The sequence below is a fragment of the Vulpes vulpes genome, chromosome 10 (genome assembly GCF_048418805.1).
Source record: "Vulpes vulpes isolate BD-2025 chromosome 10, VulVul3, whole genome shotgun sequence".
Taxonomy (NCBI): Eukaryota; Metazoa; Chordata; class Mammalia; order Carnivora; family Canidae; genus Vulpes; species Vulpes vulpes.
Genome location: NC_132789.1, coordinates 52828290 through 52850924, shown reverse-complemented (window position 1 = coordinate 52850924; position 22635 = coordinate 52828290). Strand labels below are relative to the sequence as shown.

General features: G+C 37.9%; 1 protein-coding gene and 1 pseudogene across 4 annotated transcripts in view; one reads left to right on the top strand and one right to left on the bottom strand.

The window, feature by feature from the left end:
- The window catches only part of TESK2 (testis associated actin remodelling kinase 2), a 143025-nt gene that overhangs the window by 60470 nt on the left and 59920 nt on the right, over nucleotides 1-22635 (bottom strand). For all 4 annotated transcript variants that reach the window (XM_025991953.2, XM_025991954.2, XM_025991956.2 and 1 more), the window contains one exon: nucleotides 8270-8391. In XM_025991953.2, the coding sequence (XP_025847738.1) occupies nucleotides 8270-8391 (122 nt within the window). The remainder of the gene's footprint in view (nucleotides 1-8269; nucleotides 8392-22635) is intronic.
- Nucleotides 6657-6734, top strand: LOC112915076 (U4 spliceosomal RNA; annotated as a pseudogene).

The following is a 22635-nucleotide window of genomic DNA, read 5'->3' as shown; positions in this document are numbered from 1 at the left end:
TTTATGACAAATTTTAAAAAGAGAGAGAAAAGAAAGGAAGGCATAAGGTCTAGAAAGAAATGGGTAGAAAAATGACAGCAGGGGCAGCCCCGGTAGCAGCGGTTTAGTGCCGCCTGCAGCCCAGGGCATGATCCTGGAGACCCGGGATCAAGTCCCACGTCGGGCTCCCTGCATGGAGCCTGCTTCTCCCTCTGCCTGTCTGCCTCTCTTTCTCTGTGTCTCTATGAATGAATAAATAAAATCTTAAAAAAAAAAATGATAGCAGAGTGCCTGGGTGGCTCAGTTGGTTGAGTGCAATTCAGCTCAGATCATGATCTCAGGGTTGTAAGAGTGAGCCCTGAGACTGGTCTATGCTCCAGTCTGCTTGTCCCTCTCCCTCCTCATTTGCCCCTCTTCTTTTGTCCCTCCCCACACTTGTGCTCTCTCTCTCAAATCTTTATTTATAAAATAAATATTTGTTTAAAAAATCCTTATTTTTTAAATTTTTTTTATTTGACAGAGAGAGAATGAACAAGGGGAGCATCAGCCAGAGGGAGAAAGAGAAGCAGACTCCCCATGGAGCAAGGACCCATATGTGGGGCTCGATCTGAGAATCCTGGGATCATGACCCAAGCCTGTGTCTCTGCCTTTCTCTGTGTGTCTCTCATGAATAAATGAATGACATCTTTAAAAAAACAAAAGAATTTTATGCTTAAGCTTTATGCTCTATAGCCTCAATATATGATGTCTGAAGCCTTGGGAACAATTAGTGGTAGACATATAACTAAGTAAATGAAAAATCAGGCAAAATACAAGAAAATTATGCAAGAAATAAAATGTAGTTATAATACATTATTTGGTCTCATGGTAATTATTAGTCATAATAATATAAATGATTTTACCTAAGATTGTCTTTTTTTCCAAGCTTTTTATTTTAATTCCAGTATAGTTAATATACAGTATTATATTCGTTTCAGGTGTACAACCACTGATGGTTTGAATAAGAGTGTAAGGGAAAGATATTAAGAATGACTCCTTGGTTTTTTAGCCTAAGTAATAATAGCAACAATGGCAATTCCATTTGCTGAGATGGGAGAGGAAAACATGGGAGTGCAATAGAAAAATAATCAATAGTGGTCCATAATAGGTGCTCAATAAATAGTAGCCATTGTTTACATTAAAAATCATCTATATATCTCAATTTCATCTCAATAAAAATAATTTTAAAAAAATCATCTTTCTAGGGTTATGCTACTTCACTACCTACACACAATGACATAAATATTACTGAAGCTTATTCATATTTTAGTTTACAGAATTTTTCTGGTTATATGAAATTAGACACAGTCCTAAGTCATTAGACCTTCTACCTTGGCACAGATAAGAGAAAAAAAAAATTAAGACCTCTTTATTAACACGCTAATGTTATAAAATTTGTTTTGAGGGCTATACTGAGATTCTTTCACCTAGTTACTTACTAGAATTGCAATGTTAAAATCAGAAAGATCCACTTTAATCCAGCATTTTTTAATTGCTTCCCATTTGTTCTGGACCACATGTGTGTGTATGTGCACGTGCCCCCCGACATACACAAACACATGTACACCCCAGATATAATATATTTTTTATTCTTTTTATTTTTTATTATTATTTTTAATATATTTTTTAAACCTCATCATTTACAAATTATTCAACATTAATTCACTGCGGATTTCTAACCACTGATCTGGTCCATTCCCCTAGTTTAACAAAGGAAAAAAAAAGCCCAGAGGTTAAATAACTTGTCCAAGAGAACACAATTAGGAAATTGTGGAGTCATGTTAAGTGCATATGAGCAATAATGGAAGATAAAGCTAGAAAAACAGATCAGAACTTAATTGTCAGTCCAAAGGATTTTCGACTCAGTTCTGAAATAAAAAGTTTATAAGAAATAAGCTATGCAATTAGAGCCGTGTATATCAGGAAGAGAGAAAAGGGAAGCAAAAAGACAGGAAAAATAATTCACTCCAGGCAAAAGTCAAGAGGGTTCAACCAACAAATGCATAAAGGAAAGAACAGATGCAAAAGTCTTTGAAGATTTAGAATCAAGATTTATCAAATCAGATTTATCATCTGATTAGAAGGACTAAAAGTAATAAGTAAAGTTGAGTTCAGAATTTTCAGAATGGATAACTGGAAAAGTAGCTATCTTAATAACTGAGACTGGGAAAACATCCTGCCACATTCTCATAGTATTAGCTGATACTCTGATGAACTGAAAGCATACTCTCCATTTTAACAAAATGGCAACCAGATTGTCACAAATGGCTTTTGAAGGGGAGCTAAAATAATTCTGAAAAAAATTAGTAGATAGGAAAATAAATTCAGAATGTGGCCTAAAAAAAGGAAGCACAAGAATGTGAAGGAATCTAAAAGAAATATTCAATTTCTCATGGCATGAAGAATAACAGAGGTATGAGAACGAATCTTGGTACAGGTCCTCAGAAAGACCACTGGCGAGTGGAAGTGAGCAGGGCATGGAATTGGATTACAGATCTTGAGCATAAGACTTCCTGGCATAAACAACCTTATTCACAAGAGGCTCAAAGGATCAGTCCATGCAGTCAACAAAGTACTTTATTGTTCCGTTTTAACTGATAACTTAGAGCAACTGATGATAAAAGAACCAATCTTTTTTTTTTTTTAATTTTTTATTTATTTATGATAGTCACAGAGAGATAGAAAGAGAGGCAGAGACACAGGCAGAGGGAGAAGCAGGCTCCATGCACCGGGAGCCCGACGTGGGATTCGATCCCGGGTCTCCAGGATCGCGCCCTGGGCCAAAGGCAGGCACCAAACTGCTGCGCCACCCAGGGATCCCTAAAAGAACCAATCTTAACTGTATCCGTGTATTTAAAAAAAAAAAAAAACATATACACAAATAAAATATACACACCTATTGCCTCTATGACTTACCAAGACCATTCTTTTCCTTCCAACGAGAAATATTAGGAGAGAGAAAGATAAAAGGAAAAAGAGGAAATAGGGATGTTGGGGTCAAGGAAAAGAGAAATAGAACTGCAAAATTTCAGCTCACTAACTCCTGCTGGGCACAAAATAGCTGTGCCAGCAGAGGACCAAGGCATGCCCAAAGGATTAGATGCCTACCATCTGGCTGGTCATGCAGATAGCTGTCTTTCCCAAGTAGACTTTCCAAATCACTAATGCAGCAATTTTCAACCCTTTCTTTGTTTTCAAGCAGGAAACTCTTCAAAATTCTTATACAGAAGTTTAACATAAAACAGATAAAAAGTAGAGCAGCTCTGGCTGGATAAAGCAGAGGGGGAAACCAAAAGCCTCCTCTGCTTGGCAGTACCCCTCCCTCCAGGGATCAGCCTCTAAGGAGGCATGTCTGAAAAACCTAGAGTTCTGAGAGATGGATTTTCCCCAATTTAAATCAATAATCTCGGTCTGATAGAAAAACTTGGTTCACATTTCTGCCTCAGCTTCTGCATCTATAAAGAAGAACTTGTTTGTTTTTTTGTTTTGTTTTAATTTATTCAGAGAGAGAGAGAGACTGAGAGGCAGAGACACAGGCAGAGGGAGAAGCGGGCTCCATGCAGGGAGCCTGACGCGGGACTCGATCATGGGTCTCCAGGATCAGACCCCAGGCTGCAGGCGGCACTAAACCACTGTGCCACGGGGGGTGCCCTATAAAGGAGAACTTGTAAGCACAAGTGTGCTTGTGTCACAGCTTGAAAATAGACTAAAAATAATAGTAGACTAATAGTCTAATTAGATTATTAGACTAATTAATTATTAGTCTATTAGACCAATAATAGTAGACTAATAAATAGTAACAAAAAGTTTAAATTACAAAAAAATATTAACAGTAAATGTGTAAGTCAACTAGAAAAGTATTTAGGAAAAAAATTTTTAAAAAAAGAAAAGCAGGGATCCCTGGGTGGCGCAGCGGTTTGGCGCCTGCCTTTGGCCCAGGGCGCGATCCTGGGGCCCCGGGATCGAATCCCACATCAGGCTCCCGGTGCATGGAGCCTGCTTATCCCTCCGCCTGTGTCTCTGCCTCTCTCTCTCTCTCTCTGTGACTATCATAAATAAATAAAAAATTTAAAAAAAAATTTAAAAAAAGAAAAGCATTTAGAAATAAAAATTCTAAGTATTTTTGAGAATGGAACATAGTCATATAGTCATGCTTAGTTTCATATTTAAGGCATCCTAGTAAAGTACAATAAATGTTTCTACTGTTATGTTTGTACTCTTCTGAATAACGAAAGCCAAAAAGACTCTGCTTCCTCTTCCTCTAGGCAACAGGTAGGACCGTTTCCTTTTCTTGTATTCAAAATATACAGTAAAAGTGAAGACACAAAAACATGAAAGATTTGAACAATTAGAAGCTTCTTTTATTTTTTTATTTAAATTCAATTTAATTAACATATACTGTATTATTAGTTTCAGAGGTAGAATTTAGAAGCTCCTTTTAAAAAAAAAAATGACATACAAAAGGAGGGAAACTGAGTGGGGAAATATTAGAGAGGAAGACAAACCATGAGAGACTCTCCTAACTCTGGGAAACAAAGGATTGCAGAAAGGGAAGTAGGTGGGGGATGGGGTAACTGGGTGACAGGCACTAACTAAGGAGGGCACATGATGAGATGAGCACTGGGTGTTATACCATATGCTGGCAAATTGAATTTAAATAAATTATATTTTAAAATAATAAAATAATAAAAAAGTAATCTATTTCTAGGCTTTTAACCACAGTATATTTGACACCAATGGCTCATGCAGAACAGAGTCATCATCACAGTGTAAACCCACCATGGTTAACAATAATTATAATAATTTCCCATGTATTATGTACTTTTATGGATTATAACAGATCCACAGGCTATTCTGTACTATCTTATTTGCTGGTTTATTGCCAAGATCAAGACAGAGTCAATACTACCTTTTATATAATAGAAAATTTAGCTGAGAGCAAAGAATACTACTTGTTGAAAGTTAAAAGGGTTATTCCTGAGCAATGAAACCAAAAAGAAACAAGCTAAGAAAATAGATCAAGGGGACATCAGAATAGGAACGGTATCATTGGTCTCATCACACCATGTTTCCAGGCTGTACAAATGTATTAAGCAAAACAAGAGCAAAGATCTAGATGGACTTTAGCCCAGTATTTCCCAATACAGTAGCCAGTAGCTTCATGTGGCAGCTTAAATCCAATAAAAAAATTCTGTTCCTTGTTTATGCTAGCCACATTTCAATGCTCATTAGCCACATGTGGCTATTGGACAGCACAGATAAAGAACATTCCCATCACTGCAGAAAGTTTTATTCAACAGCATTACTCCAGCAGAAAACCTTTGAATGTATTAAAAACAATACACAAGGGATCCCTGGGTGGCGCAGCGGTTTAGCACCTGCCTTTGGCCCAGGGCGCGATCCTGGAGACCCGGGATCGAATCCCACGTCAGGCTCCCGGTGCATGGAGCCTGCTTCTCCCTCTGCCTGTGTCTCTGCCTTTCTCTCTCTCTCTCTCTCTCTGTGTGTGACTATCATAAATAAATAAAAATTTAAAAAAAAAAAAAAAGAAAAAAAAAAAACAATACACAAATGTTTGGTGAATGAATGAATGATAAAAGACATGCTTCCATGGGCCATTATAAAAAAATAAAAACTAGCCAGAGAAAAAGAAACTAATAATAGTAGCTAACATTTATTGGGCATTTAACATAAGCCAGATATTATTCTAGGTGTTTTATATGTACTAATTTAATTAACCCTCAACAACTTTATATGTATTTACTGTCATTTTATAGATGGAAAAACTAAGATCAGACAGGTTAAGCAACTTTCCCAAGATCTACAATTTGAATCCAGGCAGCATGAGCTAGAATCTAGGGCCCTTTTTTTTTTTTTACAGATTTTATTTATTTATTTATTTATTTATTTGAGAAAGCACGAGCAGTGCGGGGGAGGGTGTGGGGACAAAGGGAGAGGGAGAAGCAGACTCCCTGCTGAGTGCAGAGCTGGACTCAGGACTCAATCTCAGAACCCTGAGATGGTGACCTGAGTCGAAGTCAGAGGGTTAACCAGCTGAGCCACCCAGGTGCTCCAAGAGTCTGCATTTTTAATCATTATACTATGTTATTCTATTTCTATTATATAATAACTGTATTTAATATTTTTGCTGTGATAAAATAAAAATTTTTTTTTAAGATTTTGTTTATTTATTCATGAGACACAGAAAGCAAGGCAGAGACATAGGCAGAGAGAGAAGCAGGCTCCCTGCGGGGAGCCTGATGAGATACTCGATCCCAGGACCTTGGGATCACAACCTGAGCCAAAGGCAGATGCTCAACCACTGAGCCACCCAAGTGCCCAGAATAAAATTTATTTTAAGTCATTCTTCCCATGTATTCACCAGTCAAGTTCACAGTAAGGAGAGTAAGACAAGTAGTGAAATTAAAAAAGACTGTCAAGAAATATACCAAATGTTAATGATAGTTTGATCTCTATGCATTGAGATAAAGGGCAATTTTTATTTTCTTGTTTTGCTAACTCTGTTTTCTAAGTGTTTCATAGTGATGATGTATAACTTTTATAAAAACAACAAAAACAATATAAATGTTATTTTTAAAGCAATATGAAAATACAATCAGCTTAAAAATTCCTAAGCAAGCTCTGCACAGTGGCAGTATCGTAGCCAATGAGGTTTATCTGAGGCACGATTATTGCTAATTGAAAAATTCCTAAGCAGAATATCAAGACTCATCCATCTCACTCTCAATAATAGAGGCCCCCTAACTACTCAGAACCCAATACACAGAGCATAAAATATCCTCTTTTGGGCTTTATGAAAGCCATTCCTGAATAATTGTATTACGTTTCCACCTTTATCAATACTATGCTATCGAATCCTCAGTTCTTCTAGGAGAAGCATGGTAGAAAGAGCCCAGGCCTCAGTCACAGACTGTGCCCAACACACAATCTCTTAGCCTCAATTCCTTCAATGGTGATTAATTGTGAAAAATAAATTTTTATATAGGTAAAGTATCCAGCATACAAGCCTTCATTAAATGGTGGTTTTCCCATTTTTGTTATTATTAGCCAAATGGGTTTTTATTCACTGATTCCTCAAAAAGCTTTGCACTTTCACCTCTGAGCTTTATTACTGTTTTGCTTCTCTTTTCAGAGTTCATTCTCTCTCTTCTAAAATCCTATTAAAATTCAAGTTCCAATTTGAGTTAATCACCTCCAAAAAAATCATCCCTGACTCTGCCAACCTAATATGATCTCTCACTCTTTTGAACTTCCATAACATGTAGTTTATTCTTCCCAAGTGGTGAGGTCCTAGCTGATTTTATTAGTTCTCTTTTCATATATGTAAGTCCTAGATCTCCAGTAAGAGTGCAAACTCCTTCCTACTGGCAGATATTCCATTTTATGCATGTCTATATACCTTTCTGGTGTCTGGCAAATCACCAGGCTTATACTAAAGGCTCAAAAAAATGTGCTAATTTGATTTATGCATTGAGAAGAAAGTATTCATAATAAAAATATTGGCTGAACATTTTTGTAGTAGACTAGGAAGCCAAGAATTCTATATAAAGGTAGAAAATATCAAGTAAGCAGTATAATCTAATTCCATACTGTACTATCACTGATCAAACATGTCTTACTTATGCTGTATGATTTCTCTCTAGTCTAATATAAATATAAGCAGTAAATGACCCTAAGTAAATAAGTAAATAGCACTTTTAACTTTTTAAAGAGTCTTACACATAAACCCTAGTTAAATATATATTGGCTCAAATTGTCTTATTGGGTTTTCATCTGAAAACACACTCATCTCACTAAAAAAAAAAAATCAAGATAATTCAAGTGAGAAAGGTTCAGATACTGATTACTAGAAAGTGATGATTATATAACTGTATAACATATAAAAATAATTATCCTCTAAAAAGGTAAACTAAGGGCACCTGGGTGGCTCAGTAGGTGAAGTGTCTGACTTTAGCTCAGGTGATGGTCTCTGGAGTCCTAGGATGGAGCTCTGGAGCTACTAAGAGTAAGGCAATTTGAGAAACAGAAGGAAGTTGCTTCATTAAATGCAACTAATTACCAAAAAATTAAGTCTTAATATATAGAAAAAGACCTACAGCACAGCTACACCCCAACAAGACAGAGCACGAAATTGTTAATCCCTCCTCTCAGCTGTTAATTCTATTCTGACAAGTCTCCAACAATGTTGGGGCTTTCTCACTGACCTCCAGTAGGAAGGAAAACCAATTACCTAAGGATATTGGGATGGGACAGTCTGTTCATGAGCTGAACTTCTTTCAGCATGTTTGCCCGGTTACTGCTCAAAGTGTTCATCTTAAGAGCCATCACCTGGCCAGAAGCTCGGTGGCGCACCTAGAAAATAAAATAGAGCAAGAACATTGTTTCAAGGACAGCAGTTAAATATGAGTTCAAAGTCTCCGCATATAAACATGCCAAGATGTTTTAGTGCCAGTTTAGGTAAAATAGACATCATTAGGGATATTTTTCTGTAAACTGATCACATTAGGGTCTCATATCCATTAATGAAGATAGATTTACTCCATTTAAGACCAAAACTATTTCACATTAAGGTGGCCAGAGAAACACTGTTAATAACACCTCAAGAAATGACATCGTTCCTTTTAATTCCCTAGGGAAAAATAGAGGAAATTTATTAGGTTGGTTCCTTATGGCCAATATTGTGGAGTCTTAGGACACTGATAAAAAAAGTCCCCTTTGTGTAATTTTAAGTGTGCACAGAAAAGATACATGCATAAGCCTTATATAACACTTAAGGAACTGTAGAACTATATTTATAGGACACTAAAGCCCCATCCTCAAAATCTCCCTCAATACATACATATACATACACATATATGAAAAAAAAGCATTGCATGTTAAATACAGAAAGAAGTCAAGTGAACCATTTAGAGCTAATATTATGGTAAGCCAAACCAAATTACCTTATAATTGTTTAAACATACTCAAGTCAGACACAAAAAAACATGGGCCACACCATTCAAACTATTACCCATACAAGCCTGCCTTCAGCCCAGGGAGTGATCCTGGGGTCCCGGGATCCAGTCCCACGTGAGGCTCCCTGCATGGAGCCTGCTTCTCCCTCTGCCTGTGTCTTTGCCTCTCTCTGTGTCTCTCATGAATAAATACATAAAATCTTAAAAAAAAAAAACCTATTACCCATATATACAAAGTCTACTTCTAAAACACTCACCCTCTATAGAAGTCAATATACTTTTACATGTAAAACTATCGCTTTATAATTTCCATGCACACTCCACAGGTTTCAAAAAATGTAATACTTGTAAGAAAACTACCTATGTTTTCAACCCCTAAATGTCTCAGTAGTAGCAAAATGATACTACCAGAGAAAATATTTTATATTACCCAAAAGAAGTTCAATTATTTTTTTTAAAGATTTTGTTTATTTATTCATAAGAGACACACACAGAGAAAGAGGCAGAGACACAGCAGAGGGAGAAGCAGGCTCCATGCAGGGAGCCCAATGCGGGACTCAATCCCGGGACTCCAGGATCATCATGCCCTGGGCCAAAGGCAGGCACTAAACCACTGAGCCACCCAGGGATCCTCAAGAAGTTCAATTATTTACTGAAATGTGTTTTTCCTACTAAGAAATTATGAATGAGGCAGTAGGAAGATTACTAAATACCAAAGACTTCAGAAGTTTCTGGTTAAAAAATCATTTTAGAGGTGGCTGTGTGGCTCAGTCAGTTAAGGGTCCAACTTGATTTTTGACTCAGGTCATGATCTCAGGGTCATTTGATCGAGCCCCGCTTGTAATCCTCTCTCTCTCTGCCCCTCCCCACACACCTCTCCCTCTTAAAAAAAAAAAACAGATCCTGCACAACAGGGACTTACTATCCAAAAATGTCGACAACCTATGGACTTTGAGTATTCTTTCATTATGTTATAATTTAACAAGTAGAAGTTTCAAGAGAAAATATGACAACCTACTTAACTCTTCAATCTCCAGAGATTCCTTCAAATGACAATAGCCCCAGAAGTTTAACATACTTATTGATACAGTACAGACATCACATTTTATCTTAGAATTCAAAGAAACAATGTTTCAGAGTGGTCAGAAAGAAGGGAAAAGAAGAAGCAAAACACTAAAGAGCCACAGGAACCCTAGTCAGAAAAACTGAGGCAGAACACTGGCTATCTCTCCCCTCTTCTAGATCACTTAGTGAGATTTGGAATCCATCTCCCTTCCTAGTGCATCAATGATTCTGTTGTCATGCACCTCGTGATTCAAGAAAGAGAAGTGGCTTTCCTTTTCAGATCCTGCACGGATAAGTTAAAAGAGACATTTATACACAAGAACATACTGACAGTATTTTTCCAACTCTATTTACAGAAGACATCTGTGTTTTAATAAGGGCTCTCCATTCTGAATGTTACTCTTCTCTTTTTTCATCATCTGAAAACTATCACTCAGAGATTTTAACAAAACATCTGCTTTTAAGAAAGTTTGATATTAAAACAGTGTGAATTTCAGGGATGAATGATGTGTATTTCAGACCAATCAGGGGGAAAAAAACCACTTCCTTAAACAAGTAGACAAGATGATGAACATTTTCATAACTCGTATTCATCTTTCATCTATATAAAACACTTTCTTCTAGCCCCTCAAATTCTACTTATCTTTCAAGACCACACTCAAATATCCTCTCCTCTCTAAAGCCTTCCTTGACTGTCTCTGGGAACTATTTGTGGTTTCCTTCTTTATACTACCTCAGACAAACATTCATAACACCAGTATACCACTCATTACATGGTTCTGTATATAAATATCTTCCCACCAGGCTATAAAGCATCTTGAGACCAGAATCTATACTGTAATCCATCTTTGTCTTGCAGTGCCTGGAAGGCCTGGTACATCATAAGGACACAGTGAAAACAATGATAACAACAGTTAAACAAAATTTCTAATACACTTTCTAAGGGTCGGTGAATCATTTATTTATCCAGGTGATTTATTTGAGCATCGGTGAGCCAGGAGTGATTTTCATTTTCTTTTTTTTTTTTTGGGGGGGGGGGAGGCAGATTGAAACAAAAGTAGTATAAAATTCGGGCATAATTTTCTGAAGTATAGCATCTAGAAAGGAACAAACAATAAGCTATAAGGCTAGTCAGAGAATGAAGAATCAAATATAGCACAAGAGATATTTACATAAATGTTGACAGAATTACCACTTAGGCAAAAACTTCATGGGACTTCAGTGAAACCTCAAAAGATTAATAGATAATAATAGGTTTTTTTTAGAGTATAGACTGCACATGATAAAGGAAAAAAAAAGTACCATCAAATATAGAGGTCCACAATACATGGGGAACCTGCCTAAATGCAGGATGACCTTCATTTCAAGTTATCAAAACTACAAATATACTTAGATTTTCAGAGTAAAAATAAGTTTGTCCTCTGCACATAGATTTACTATTAATAAGAAGATTCTCAAGAGTAGTATCTTTAAATATCTTTGAAAAAAAAGGTTAATGGGGCAACTGGGTGACTCAGTCAGTTAGGCCTCTAACTCTAGATTTGGGCTCAGGTCATGATTCAATGGGTTGTGGGATTGAGCCCCACATCAGGCTCCGTGCTCAGTGTGGACTCTGCATGTTCCCCCGTGCCCCTCTCCCAATAAGTAAAGAAATAACATCTTAAAGAAAAAGAAAAGAAAAGTTAAGATGGTGGTTGCTAGGGAAGAAAAAATTGGTGGAATGGGTGAAACAGGTAAAAGGATTAAGAGGTACAAACTTCCAGTTATAAAATAAATAAAGGGGTGAAAACTACAGCATAGGGAATATAGTCAATAATACCGTAATAACAGTATGTATGGTGACAGACAGTAACTATACTTATTGTGGTGAACATTTCATAATGTATATAATCGTCAAATCACTATATTGTACACCTAAAACTAATATGTCAACTATATTTTATTTTTTTTGTCAACTATATTTTAATCAAAAATTTAAAAATAGGGATCCCTGGGTGGCTCAGCGGTTTAGCGCCTGCCTTTGGCCCAGGGCGTAATCCTGGAGACCCGGGATCAAGTCCCACGTCAGGCTCCCTGCATGGAGCCTGCTTCTCCCTCTGTCTGTGTCTCTGCCTCTTTCTCTCTCCCTGTCTCTCATGAATAAATAAATAAAATCTTTAAAAAAGGGGGGGGGAGGGATTCTCTCCTCTGCCCCTCTCTTTAAAAAAAATTTTTAAATAAAAATGTTAACATAAAGATCAAGACCTCAAAAAATTAAAAATAGAATTGTCACATGATCCAGAAATTCCACTTCTGGATACATACCCAAAGGAATTGAAAGCAGGGTCTCAAAACAATGTATACCCATGTTTATAGCAGCATTATTCAAAATCGCCAAAAGATATAAGCAACCCAAGTATCTACTAACAGATGAATGGATAAAAAAAATGTGGTATACACATAAAATGGAATAGTATTATTCAGCCTTAAAAAGGAAGGAAATTGGGCAGCCCGGGTGGCCCACTGGTTTAGTGCTGCCTTTGGCCCAGGGTATGATCCTGGAGACCTCGGATCGAGTCCCACGTCGGGCTCCATGCAGGAAGCCTGCTTCTCCCTCTGCCTGTGTCTCTGCCTCTCTCTCTGTGTGTATGTGTCTCTCATGAATAAATAAATAAAATCTTTAAAAAAAAAAAAAAAAAAAGAACAGCAGAGTGGCGAAGTGCTCAAGCTCTGGAGAAGAGCAAACTGAACCCAAGACTTTAACACTTAAACGAATTCAGAACGACTTCTCTTTGAAGTCTTCTGTATAATGAAGAGAATAATAGTTTCATAGAACTGCTATGGAGGATAAAATCGTGTTATGTTAATGAGATAATGTATACAAACTAAATACAGCATTTGGCACATAATAAACATTAAATAGCTATTGTTTTTAATAAAAATAAGAGGGCAGCGGGGGTAGCTCAGCGATTTAGTGCCGCCTTCAGTCCAGGGTGTGATCCTGGAGACCCAGAATCGAGTCCCACGTGGGGCTCCCTGCATGGAGCCTGCTTCTCCTTCTGCCATCTCTGTGCCTCTCATGAATAAATAAATGAAATCTTTAAAAATAAATAAAAATAAGAAACTACATGCCCATAAGAATTTAGCTTACGGGTGCCTGGGTGACTCAGTCAGTTAAACGGCTGTCTTCAGCTCAGGGCATGATCCCAGAGTCCTAGGATCAAGGCCCACATTAGGCTCCCTGCTCAGCGGAGAACCTTTTTCTCCCTCTCCCTCTGCCCTTCCCCTCAGCATGTGCACTCGTGCACACAAAGCATGCACTCTTGCTCTCAAATCATTTTTTAAAAAATTTAGCTTATCAGGCGGATTTGACATAACACAGAAAATGCACGTAATTTTAAGTGAAACCGGGGATCCCTGGGTGGCGCAGCGGTTTGGCGCCTGCCTTTGGCCCAGGGCGCGATCCTGGAGACCCGGGATCGAGTCCCACTGTCGGGCTCCCGGTGCATGGAGCCTGCTTCTGTCTCTGCCTCTCTCTCTCTCTCTCTCTCTGTGACTATCATAAATAAATAAAAAATTAAAAAAATTTTAAGTGAAACAGTAATAAAATTCCTATCTGTATCATGCCCCCAAGATTACTTATTTATTACAAAGGGTAAAATACATCTTTACAAGGGAAAGATCTGCTGACTAGCACCTTAAACCAATGGGTGGGTTGCATTTAGCATTACCAAAAGTGAAACAACTGGCATTATCAACTTCTGATGTAATATACTTGTTGAAATATTTAATTCAAATCTAATCATAAGGGGTGCCTGGGTTGCTCAGCAGTTTGGTGCCTGCCATTGGCCCAGAGCATGATCCTGGAGTCCCAGGATCGAGTCCTGCTTGGGGCCCCTTACATGGAGCTTGCTTCTCCCTCTGCCTTTGTCTCTGCCTATGTCTCTGCCTCTCTCATAAATAAATAAATAAAATCTTAAAAAAAAAATCTAATCATAAAACAATTAGAGGGGTACCTGGGTGGCTCAGTGAGTTAAGTGTCTGCCTTTCACTCAGGTCATGATCTCAGGGTCCTGGAATCAATCCCCACATCAGGCTCCCTGCTCAGCAAGCAGTTGGCTTCTCCCTCTGCCCCTGTCCCTACCCCCTGCTCATGTGCTCACCAGCTCGCACTCTCTCTCTCTAAAAAAAAAAAAAAAAAAAATCTTCAGAAAAAAAAAATACAGATAGATAAAGCAATGTAGCAAAATACTAAGTGGTAAATCCAGGTGAAGAGACTACAGGGGCTTATTGTACTATTCTTTCAATTTTATTTTTATTTTTTTTATTTTTATTTTTTTTTTAAGATTTTATTTATTTATTCATGAGAGACACCGAGAGACATAAGCAGGCTCCATGCAGGGAGCCTGATGTGGGACTCAATCCTGGGCCTCCAGGATCATGCTGAAGAGGGCACTAAACCACTGGGCCACACCAGCTGCCCTTCTTTCAATTTTCTATAGATTTCTAAAGTTTCCAGAAATTGGAAGAAATAAGTAAAAACTATATTTTATTTTCTCCCATAAATTTAGCATTAAGAAATAAAGAACCACTTTTTAATTGTAGAAAAAAATCCTACAGATGATATATACCAGAGCCTGTGTTAAAACAAAAAGTAGAATAAATGTATCACATGTTGGGATGCCTACAGTGACTAATGCAGTTACGTGTCTGACTTTTGATCTCAGCTCAGGTCTTGATTTTAGGGTCATGAGTTCAACCCACATTGGGCTCCATGCTGGGTGTGGAATCTCCTTGAAAAATAAAAAAAGTTGATCAAATGTTAACAGTGATTGTCATTGGTGGTAGAACTAACATCAATGATTTTTCTTCATTTTCAATTTTTCTACAGTACTCTTGACTAACTTTTCTAATAGAAAATATAGCTTTTTGGGATCCCTGGATGGCTCAGTGGTTTAGTGCCTGCCTTCAGCCCAGGGCACGATCCAAGAGTCCCAGGATCCAGGTCCACGCTGGACTCCCTGCATGCAGCCTGCTTCTCCCTCTACCTGTGTCGCTGTTTCTCTCTCTGTGTGTGTCTTTCATGAATAAATAAATAAAATCTTAAAAAAAAAAAAATATATATATATATATAGCTTTTCAACTTCAATTTCTATTCATTTTTAACTAAGCATATATTTTCTTTGTAGCACATTAAAACAATATGAATAAAAATTAAGTTCCTTTGACTATCAGATCTCTTAAGCCCAATCTTCTGTGCCCATTCCAAGAAGTAGTTATTGTCCTAAGCTTAATGAGTACCCTTCCAGGCCTTTAAAAAATGCATTGACAACATCTCCCCCAATACATACACACACGGAAACTGATAGAGCATGACATCTAACCTCAGAGAAAACTAAAGTTCTACAGAACAGAGGCTTCTTTTATTCACATGCTCAAAAGTCTAAGTATCCCGCAGCTTGTAAGGATGTTTCAAGAGTATACCAAAACAAACAAAAAAAGCAAAAATACAATCAAATAACAATACTAAGTCACTAGAAAAATCTGTGTAAGAGTTTCTCTACCAGCATGGTAGTATTCTAATGATTATCCTCCATGATCCCACAATTCTTTTGGATTAAGTATGAATAAAAGGAAGATAAAAGTAAGAAGCCAACCAAAAGAAAGAAAACTATATAAAGGATGACCAGAAAAATTGAGAGTTGCCACTTAGAATGAGTGATCACAGACACCAAGAAAACAAATAGTGGCATTAGGTAGGGAACCATCAAGAATAGAGTCTCTTGGGAATCCTTGGGTGGCGCAGCGGTTTGGCACCTGCCTTTGGCCCAGGGCGCGATCCTGGAGACCCGGGATCGAATCCCACGTCGGGCTCCCGGTGCATGGAGCCTGCTTCTCCCTCTGCCTGTGTCTCTGCCTCTCTCTCTCTCTTTCTCTGTGACTATCATAAATAAATTAAAAAAAATAAAATAAAAATAAAAAAAAAGAATAGAGTCTCTTCCCTTGATCAAAGACTCAGAACGGGGGATCCCTGGGTGGCTCAGTGGTTCATCGCCTGCCTGTGGCCCAGGGCGAGATCCTGGAGTCCCTGGATCGAGTCCCACGTTGGGCTCCCGGCATGGAGCCTGCTTGTCCTTCTGCCTGTGTCTCTGCCTCTCTGCCTCTCTCTCTCTCTCTCTCTCTCTCTCTCTCATGAATAAATAAAATCTTTAAAAAAAAAGACTCAGAACAGACCCTAAAACTAAAATCAGAGTTGAAGATAACTTCAAAATCTACAAACAAGAGCTACAAACCACACACTAAAGGCCAGTCAAGTATGTGCATGCAGCCTGGAAGTGACCAATAAACTGTGATTAATCTTTTCAGGTACATTCAAATAGAAACAAACATTGTATCTTCTATAATACAAGGCACTGTGCTGGATGTTGAGAAGCCTGCAGATCAACACTAGGCATCAGCTTATCAGATCTTCCAGCAACTCATGGCCCCAAATCACAAAATTATCTCATTCTCCAACTTAAAATTCTTCAACGGCTCACCACTATTTGGGAAATGAAGTCCAAACTCCATAACAAAGTAAATCCATCTACTGCTCCCTGACTATCCCCACCCGACTCTTCTCCTTATTTTACTTATTACATATTATGTATTTACAATTCTTTCCAAATGCATCATCCTCTGTCATACTTCTTTGCCTTGACACATGCTATTCTCCTTGCCTTGATGCAATCTTCACCCCCAAAGTTCCATCCCAATCTCCCTACTAAATTTCTTTCAATATTTAAGATAAAGAAACACCACTTTACCTGTGGGAAATTTCATTTTATTTCAAGAAAAGCTAGATGGCTCCACTTTGTGTTTTCTTAGCATTCTATCCTTATTTATCTGTATTACAGTATATGCATATTATATGCGGTTAGTCTTCTATATGCCTAAGGGCAGTTCAGATTCAAGATGGCAACACAGGGACCGTCTGAGATGCTCAGTGGTTGAGTGGCTGGCTTAGGCTCAGGTTGTGATCCCAGGTCCTGGGATTGGGTCCCACATTAGGTTCCCTTTTTCTCCCTCTGCCTATCCCTCTGCATCTCTCATAAATAAATAAAATTTAAAAAAAAAGATAACAACACAGGAAGATACTGAACTCACCTCGTCCCATGGACACAGAGAATCTACAACTACATATGGAACAATTTCCCATATGCCTCAAGGAAAATCTGCTTTATTAATTTCTTTATCCCCAGAAGAGTAATTCAGCTCCACACCCCACATACACACCTCCTGCCATGCAGGATTTATTCTCATATGGACAATCTAGATTTTTCTCAAATATCTTATGAAGGTAAGCAGGAAGAGAAACATGGCAATAATTATACAAGTATGAACAGACATTAGTATAGACTATATAATCACTATAAACTCATGAATAGAAAAAATAAATTACAGGTTATGTATGTCCTATGTCCATTAGCTGGACATAGCCTATTTTTATTCCATTCCATAAGTATATTAACATGCAAATGAGAGTGACAGTTAATATAGAGGTACCTCTAATTCAACCCTAATTTATTTATTTATTCATTTAATTTTCTGAGAGAGAGAGGAGTAAGGGCAGAGGGAGAGGGAGAGAGAATCTCAAACAGACTCTATGCCCAGGGTGGAGACTGACATAGGGCCGGATCTCACAACCCTGAGATCATGATCTGAGCAGAAATAAGTGTCAGAAGTTTAACCAACTGAGCCACCCAGGTGCACTTCAACTCTAATTTATATTTTTAAAATCAAATTAAATAATAAATTAAATTAAATTATTTGCAGATGTTGGTACACTAACAATCTTTTTTTTAAAGATTGATTGATTTGACAGAGAGAGAGAGAGACCACAAGCAAGGGGAGAGGCAGAGGGAGAGGAAGAAGCAGGCTCCCCATTGAGCCTGATACAGGGCCCAATCCCAGAATCCTGGGTTCATGACCTAACCCAAAGGCAGAGGCTTAACTGACTAAGCCACCCAGGTGCCCCACTAACAACTTTTAATAACAAATCGCATGCAATATATTCACTTTTAGCAGTCTGATATAAAACTAAGCTGAGAATCTCTTCTCTGGCACAATGCCTTAATTTTTTTTTTTTAAGATTTTATTTATTTATTCATGAAAGACAGAGAGAGAGAGGCAGAGACACAGGCAGAGGGAGTAGCAGGCCCCCAGCCCCGTCTCCAGGATCACGGCCTGAGGCAAAGGCAGGCACCAAATCGCTGAGCCACCCAGGGATCCCCTGGCACAGTGCCTTTAGTTGGACATTCAGTAATTGCTTAAAAAATGTTAGCTGAATTTAAATAATTAACTTGAATCAGGGAGCCTAATTTCTAGAGCAAGAGAAAAGTATAAACCTCTGATCAGCTCAGAGAAATAGTAAGGAAAGAATTAAATAATAATGACAACAACATAACAACTGTCTGTCACAAAGCAATTAATCCTTAACTATTAACTGAATGGCTTAGGACTTCCAGTCAAGAAGTCACAGTGAGTATACAGTAAGCAGGTATAGCAACATAGATATTAGATAAATTGGGCTTATTTTTTAAAAATATTTATTTACTTGAGAGAGAGAGAGAGAGCAGGGGCGGGGCAGGGATGAGCAGTGGGAGAGAGAGAATCTCCAATAAATTCCCTGCTGAGCTCAGAGCGACTGCAGGGTTGATTCCACAACCTTGAGATCATGACCTGAGCCAAAATCAAGAGTCAGACACTTAACTGAGGCACCCAGCCACCCTGACAAGTAAGGTTTAAAGCAGTAATTTTCAATAGACGCTATTCCAAGTCACTTTGGAGGTGTTTTTGAAGTTTTTAGGTTAAGTTTTTTGGGTAATAAAAATGATTGGGGGCAGGGAGTTTTACTGGCCAGAGATGTTAGACATCCTGCAAGGTACAGGACAGTATTGCACAAGGAAGCACTGTTCTATGTGCTGTATGAAATTCAAATATATTGCCAGACATTCATGTGAGTGAATAATGTATTTATTATCACCTGAGCTTCGATTCTAACTCTATTTTACATAAAAACAAAGTCCCTTTGCATGGTTTTAACATATGCTAAATTCTCTAGAAATACAACTACCTTATAAATTAAGGAAAAATCATATTTTTGTTATTTTCAGAACATCATTAAGAATTGGTCAACATCGGGATCGAGTCCCACGTCGGGCTCCCCACATGGAGCCTGCTTCTCCCTCTGCCTGTGTCTCTGCCTCTCTTTTGGGGTCTCTCATGAATAAATAAAATCTTAAAAAAAAAAAAAAGAATTGATCAACATTTTAAAAAAATGGTGTCTGGATGGCTCAGTCAGTTAAGTGTTTGACTCTTGATTTCAATTCAGGTCATGATCTCAGGGTTGTGAGATTGAGTCCCATACTTCAAGCTCCACACTGGGTATGGAGTCTGTTTAAGATTCTCTCTTTCTCTCTGCTGCTCCCCACCTAAAAACAGTAACAACAAAAGAATTGGTCAACATTTCAGAAAATCAGACCACCAATGGCAATGCTGCTCCTGGTAGGTAGGTATGTATGTATGTATGTATGTATGTATGTATTTTAATTTATTTTATTTTTTTGCTCCTGGTTTTTAAATCCCAATATAACATATCTGTATCAGAAGCCATTGTAATCAATGATTTTTTTAACCTTTATTTTAAAATATCAACTATAGGAACGCCTGGGTGGTTCAGTTGTTAAATGTCTGTCTCTTGATTTTCGTTCAGGTCATGATCTCAGGGTTTTGAGATCAGCCCCACATCAGGTTCTGCATTGGGCATGGAACCTGCTTAAGATTCTACTGCTTTCCCTCTGCTCCGCCCCACCTTTGTCTCTCTCTCTCTCTAAAAAAAAAACAAAAAAACAACAAAAAAACCTATATATATATTATAAATATATATGTATTTATAAAAGTATAAATATAAAGAATATTTTAGCATTGTGCACAAATAAAGTAATCAATGTGCCTACTCTGCATGGGATCCCTGGGTGGCTCAGCAGTTTAGTGCCTGCCTTCAGCCCAGGGCCTGATCCTGGAGTCCCGGGATTAAGTCCCATATCAGGCTCTCTGCATGGAGCCTGCTTCTCCCTCTGCCTGTGTCTCTGCCTCTCTCTCTCTCTCTGTCTCTCATGAATAAATGGATGAAATCTTAAAAAAAAAAAAAAAATGTTCCACTGAGGGGGGCACTTGATGGGATGAGCACTGGGTGTTATGCTATATGTTGGCAAATTGAACTCCAATAAAAAAAAAGAGAGAGAGAGAGAGAGATTTAAAAAAAAAAAAAAAGTGCCTACTCTGCCAACTTTTTTCCCCAATGAAATATTCAGGATTACATGAACATTTTATAAAGAAACACTGATAAAGTTGGTAAAGATATATCATACTCCTTTTCTCTCCTTCATCAAACTGTAATTTGCCTTGGCAAGCTATCTCTATTTCATTTGAGGTCACTTCCCTCTTCCCCTTAGCATATACAAATAAGTCTAGTCGGTTTGTTGGTTGTGGGTTTGGTTTTCTTTTTTGGTCCATTATACTTTTATTCTAATAACCACTGGCATCTCTGCTCTTTAATTTTTCTTCTTGCACGAAGTGGCTTCTAATTGCTTCTCTTAAATCTAAAACTAGTCATTTATAAGAGAGCAAAAGTATCTATTTCATTAAGTTTTCTACAGTAGCAGGCTCAAATTTTTATATATTGAAATCTATATTTTCACTAATTTAATATTCTTTCACTTTTTGCACATCATAGTTAGGGTATCACGTTGATGCTTTATAATTACGAATACTAGTAACCTAATCACCCATCAATTTCATTTCAGGGTTCATTAAAAAATTGTTATAATAGCAATAATATAGCAATTATTCATAGCACTTGCTACATACTAGGTTCTGCTATGCTCTCTCTCTCTCTATATATATATATATGTGTGTGTGTGTGTGTGTGTGTGTGTGTGTGTACACATATATATATAAACTCATTTAATCCTCAAAATAATCCTGGGAGGTAGGTATTGTTAATGTCCCCCATTTACAGCTATGGAAAATGGGCACAGAGAGATTAAAGGACTTTCTCAAGATCATACATCTAGTAAATGACAGAGCCAGAATTTGAACCCAAAAATGCAAATAGTGGGCCTGAAAGGCATGAGAACTAATCTAAAGAATAAAGAATTCCATGCACACTATCTAACAATCATTCTGCCAAGAAATAATCATCATCTTGTATGTATCTAACAACACAGATGTGTAACATATAAAACAAAAGCCAACAATATACAAGGCAAATTTGACAAATCCACAGTCTTCGTGGGATATTTTAACATACTTCTCAGAAACTGAAAGTTCTAAAAGAAATGAGTATGGATATGGTACATTTTAGTAACAAAATTGACATGCTTGATCTAATCTTATCCCAATAGAGATAGGCTTTATTTATTTTATTTTTTTTCCAAGTCCACATGAAAACATTTACCAAGGGACGCCTGCCTGGGTGGCTCAGCGGTTGAGCATCTGCCTTCGGCTCAGGACATGATTCTGGGATCTGGGATCAAGTCCCACATTGGGCTCCTTGCAGGGAGCCTGCTTCTGCCTCTGCCTGAGTCTCTGCCTCTCTCTCTCTCTCTCTCTCTCTCTCTCTCTCTCTCTCTCTGTGTCTCTTATGAATAAATAAATAAAATCTTAAAAAAAAAAAGCATTTACCAAAATGCATGGATACTACGTCATAAAGGAATTCTCAAAAACTTTCAAAGAATGTAGTTCTAGGGCACCTAGGTGGCTCAGTTGGTTGAGCATTCAGCTCTCGGTTTTGGCTCAGGTCTGATCTCAGGACCATGGGATTGAGCCCCAAGTCAGGGTCTGTACTTGGAGCAGAGTCTGCTTGGGTTTCTCTCTCCCTCTCCCTCTGCCCCTCCCATTCATGCTCAATAAAGTAGTTAACTAAGTAATTAATTTTTGAACCTAAAAAAAGAGAATATGGTTCCAAAACCACATTCTCAGACCACTAAGAAATAAAATTAGAAGTCAACAATAAGGGATCCCTGGGTGGCGCAGCGGTTTGGCACCTGCCTTTGGCCTAGGGCGTGATCCTGGAGACCCAGGATCGAATCCCACGTCGGGCTCCTGGTGCATGGAGCCTGCTTCTCCCTCTGCCTGTGTCTCTGCCTCTCTCTCTCTGTGTGTGTGACTATCATAAATAAATAAATAAATAATTTAAAAAAAAAAGAAGTCAACAATAAAAAGATAATTAAAAACAAGCAAAGCAGACAATATTATTTATTCAACATCTATCGATTTTCTCCCTTTTATTGACTAACAGGACCAAATAGGCAGCACTGTACTTGGTTAATTAAAACATTCAATCTGGCAGTCTTCCTTGCAGCTATAATAGCCAGGTTAACATACTACTAAGTAAGGAGATGTAAGTGGGAATTTCTAGGAAGGGATTCTGGAAATGCTTTCCTGATGAAATTGTCATCCTCCTTTTTACAGCCTGAGGCAAAGATGAGGAGCCTGCATCAGGAGCAATTACCTTGTAACCAACAGGCCAGAAGTCCCACCCTAAAAAAGACAG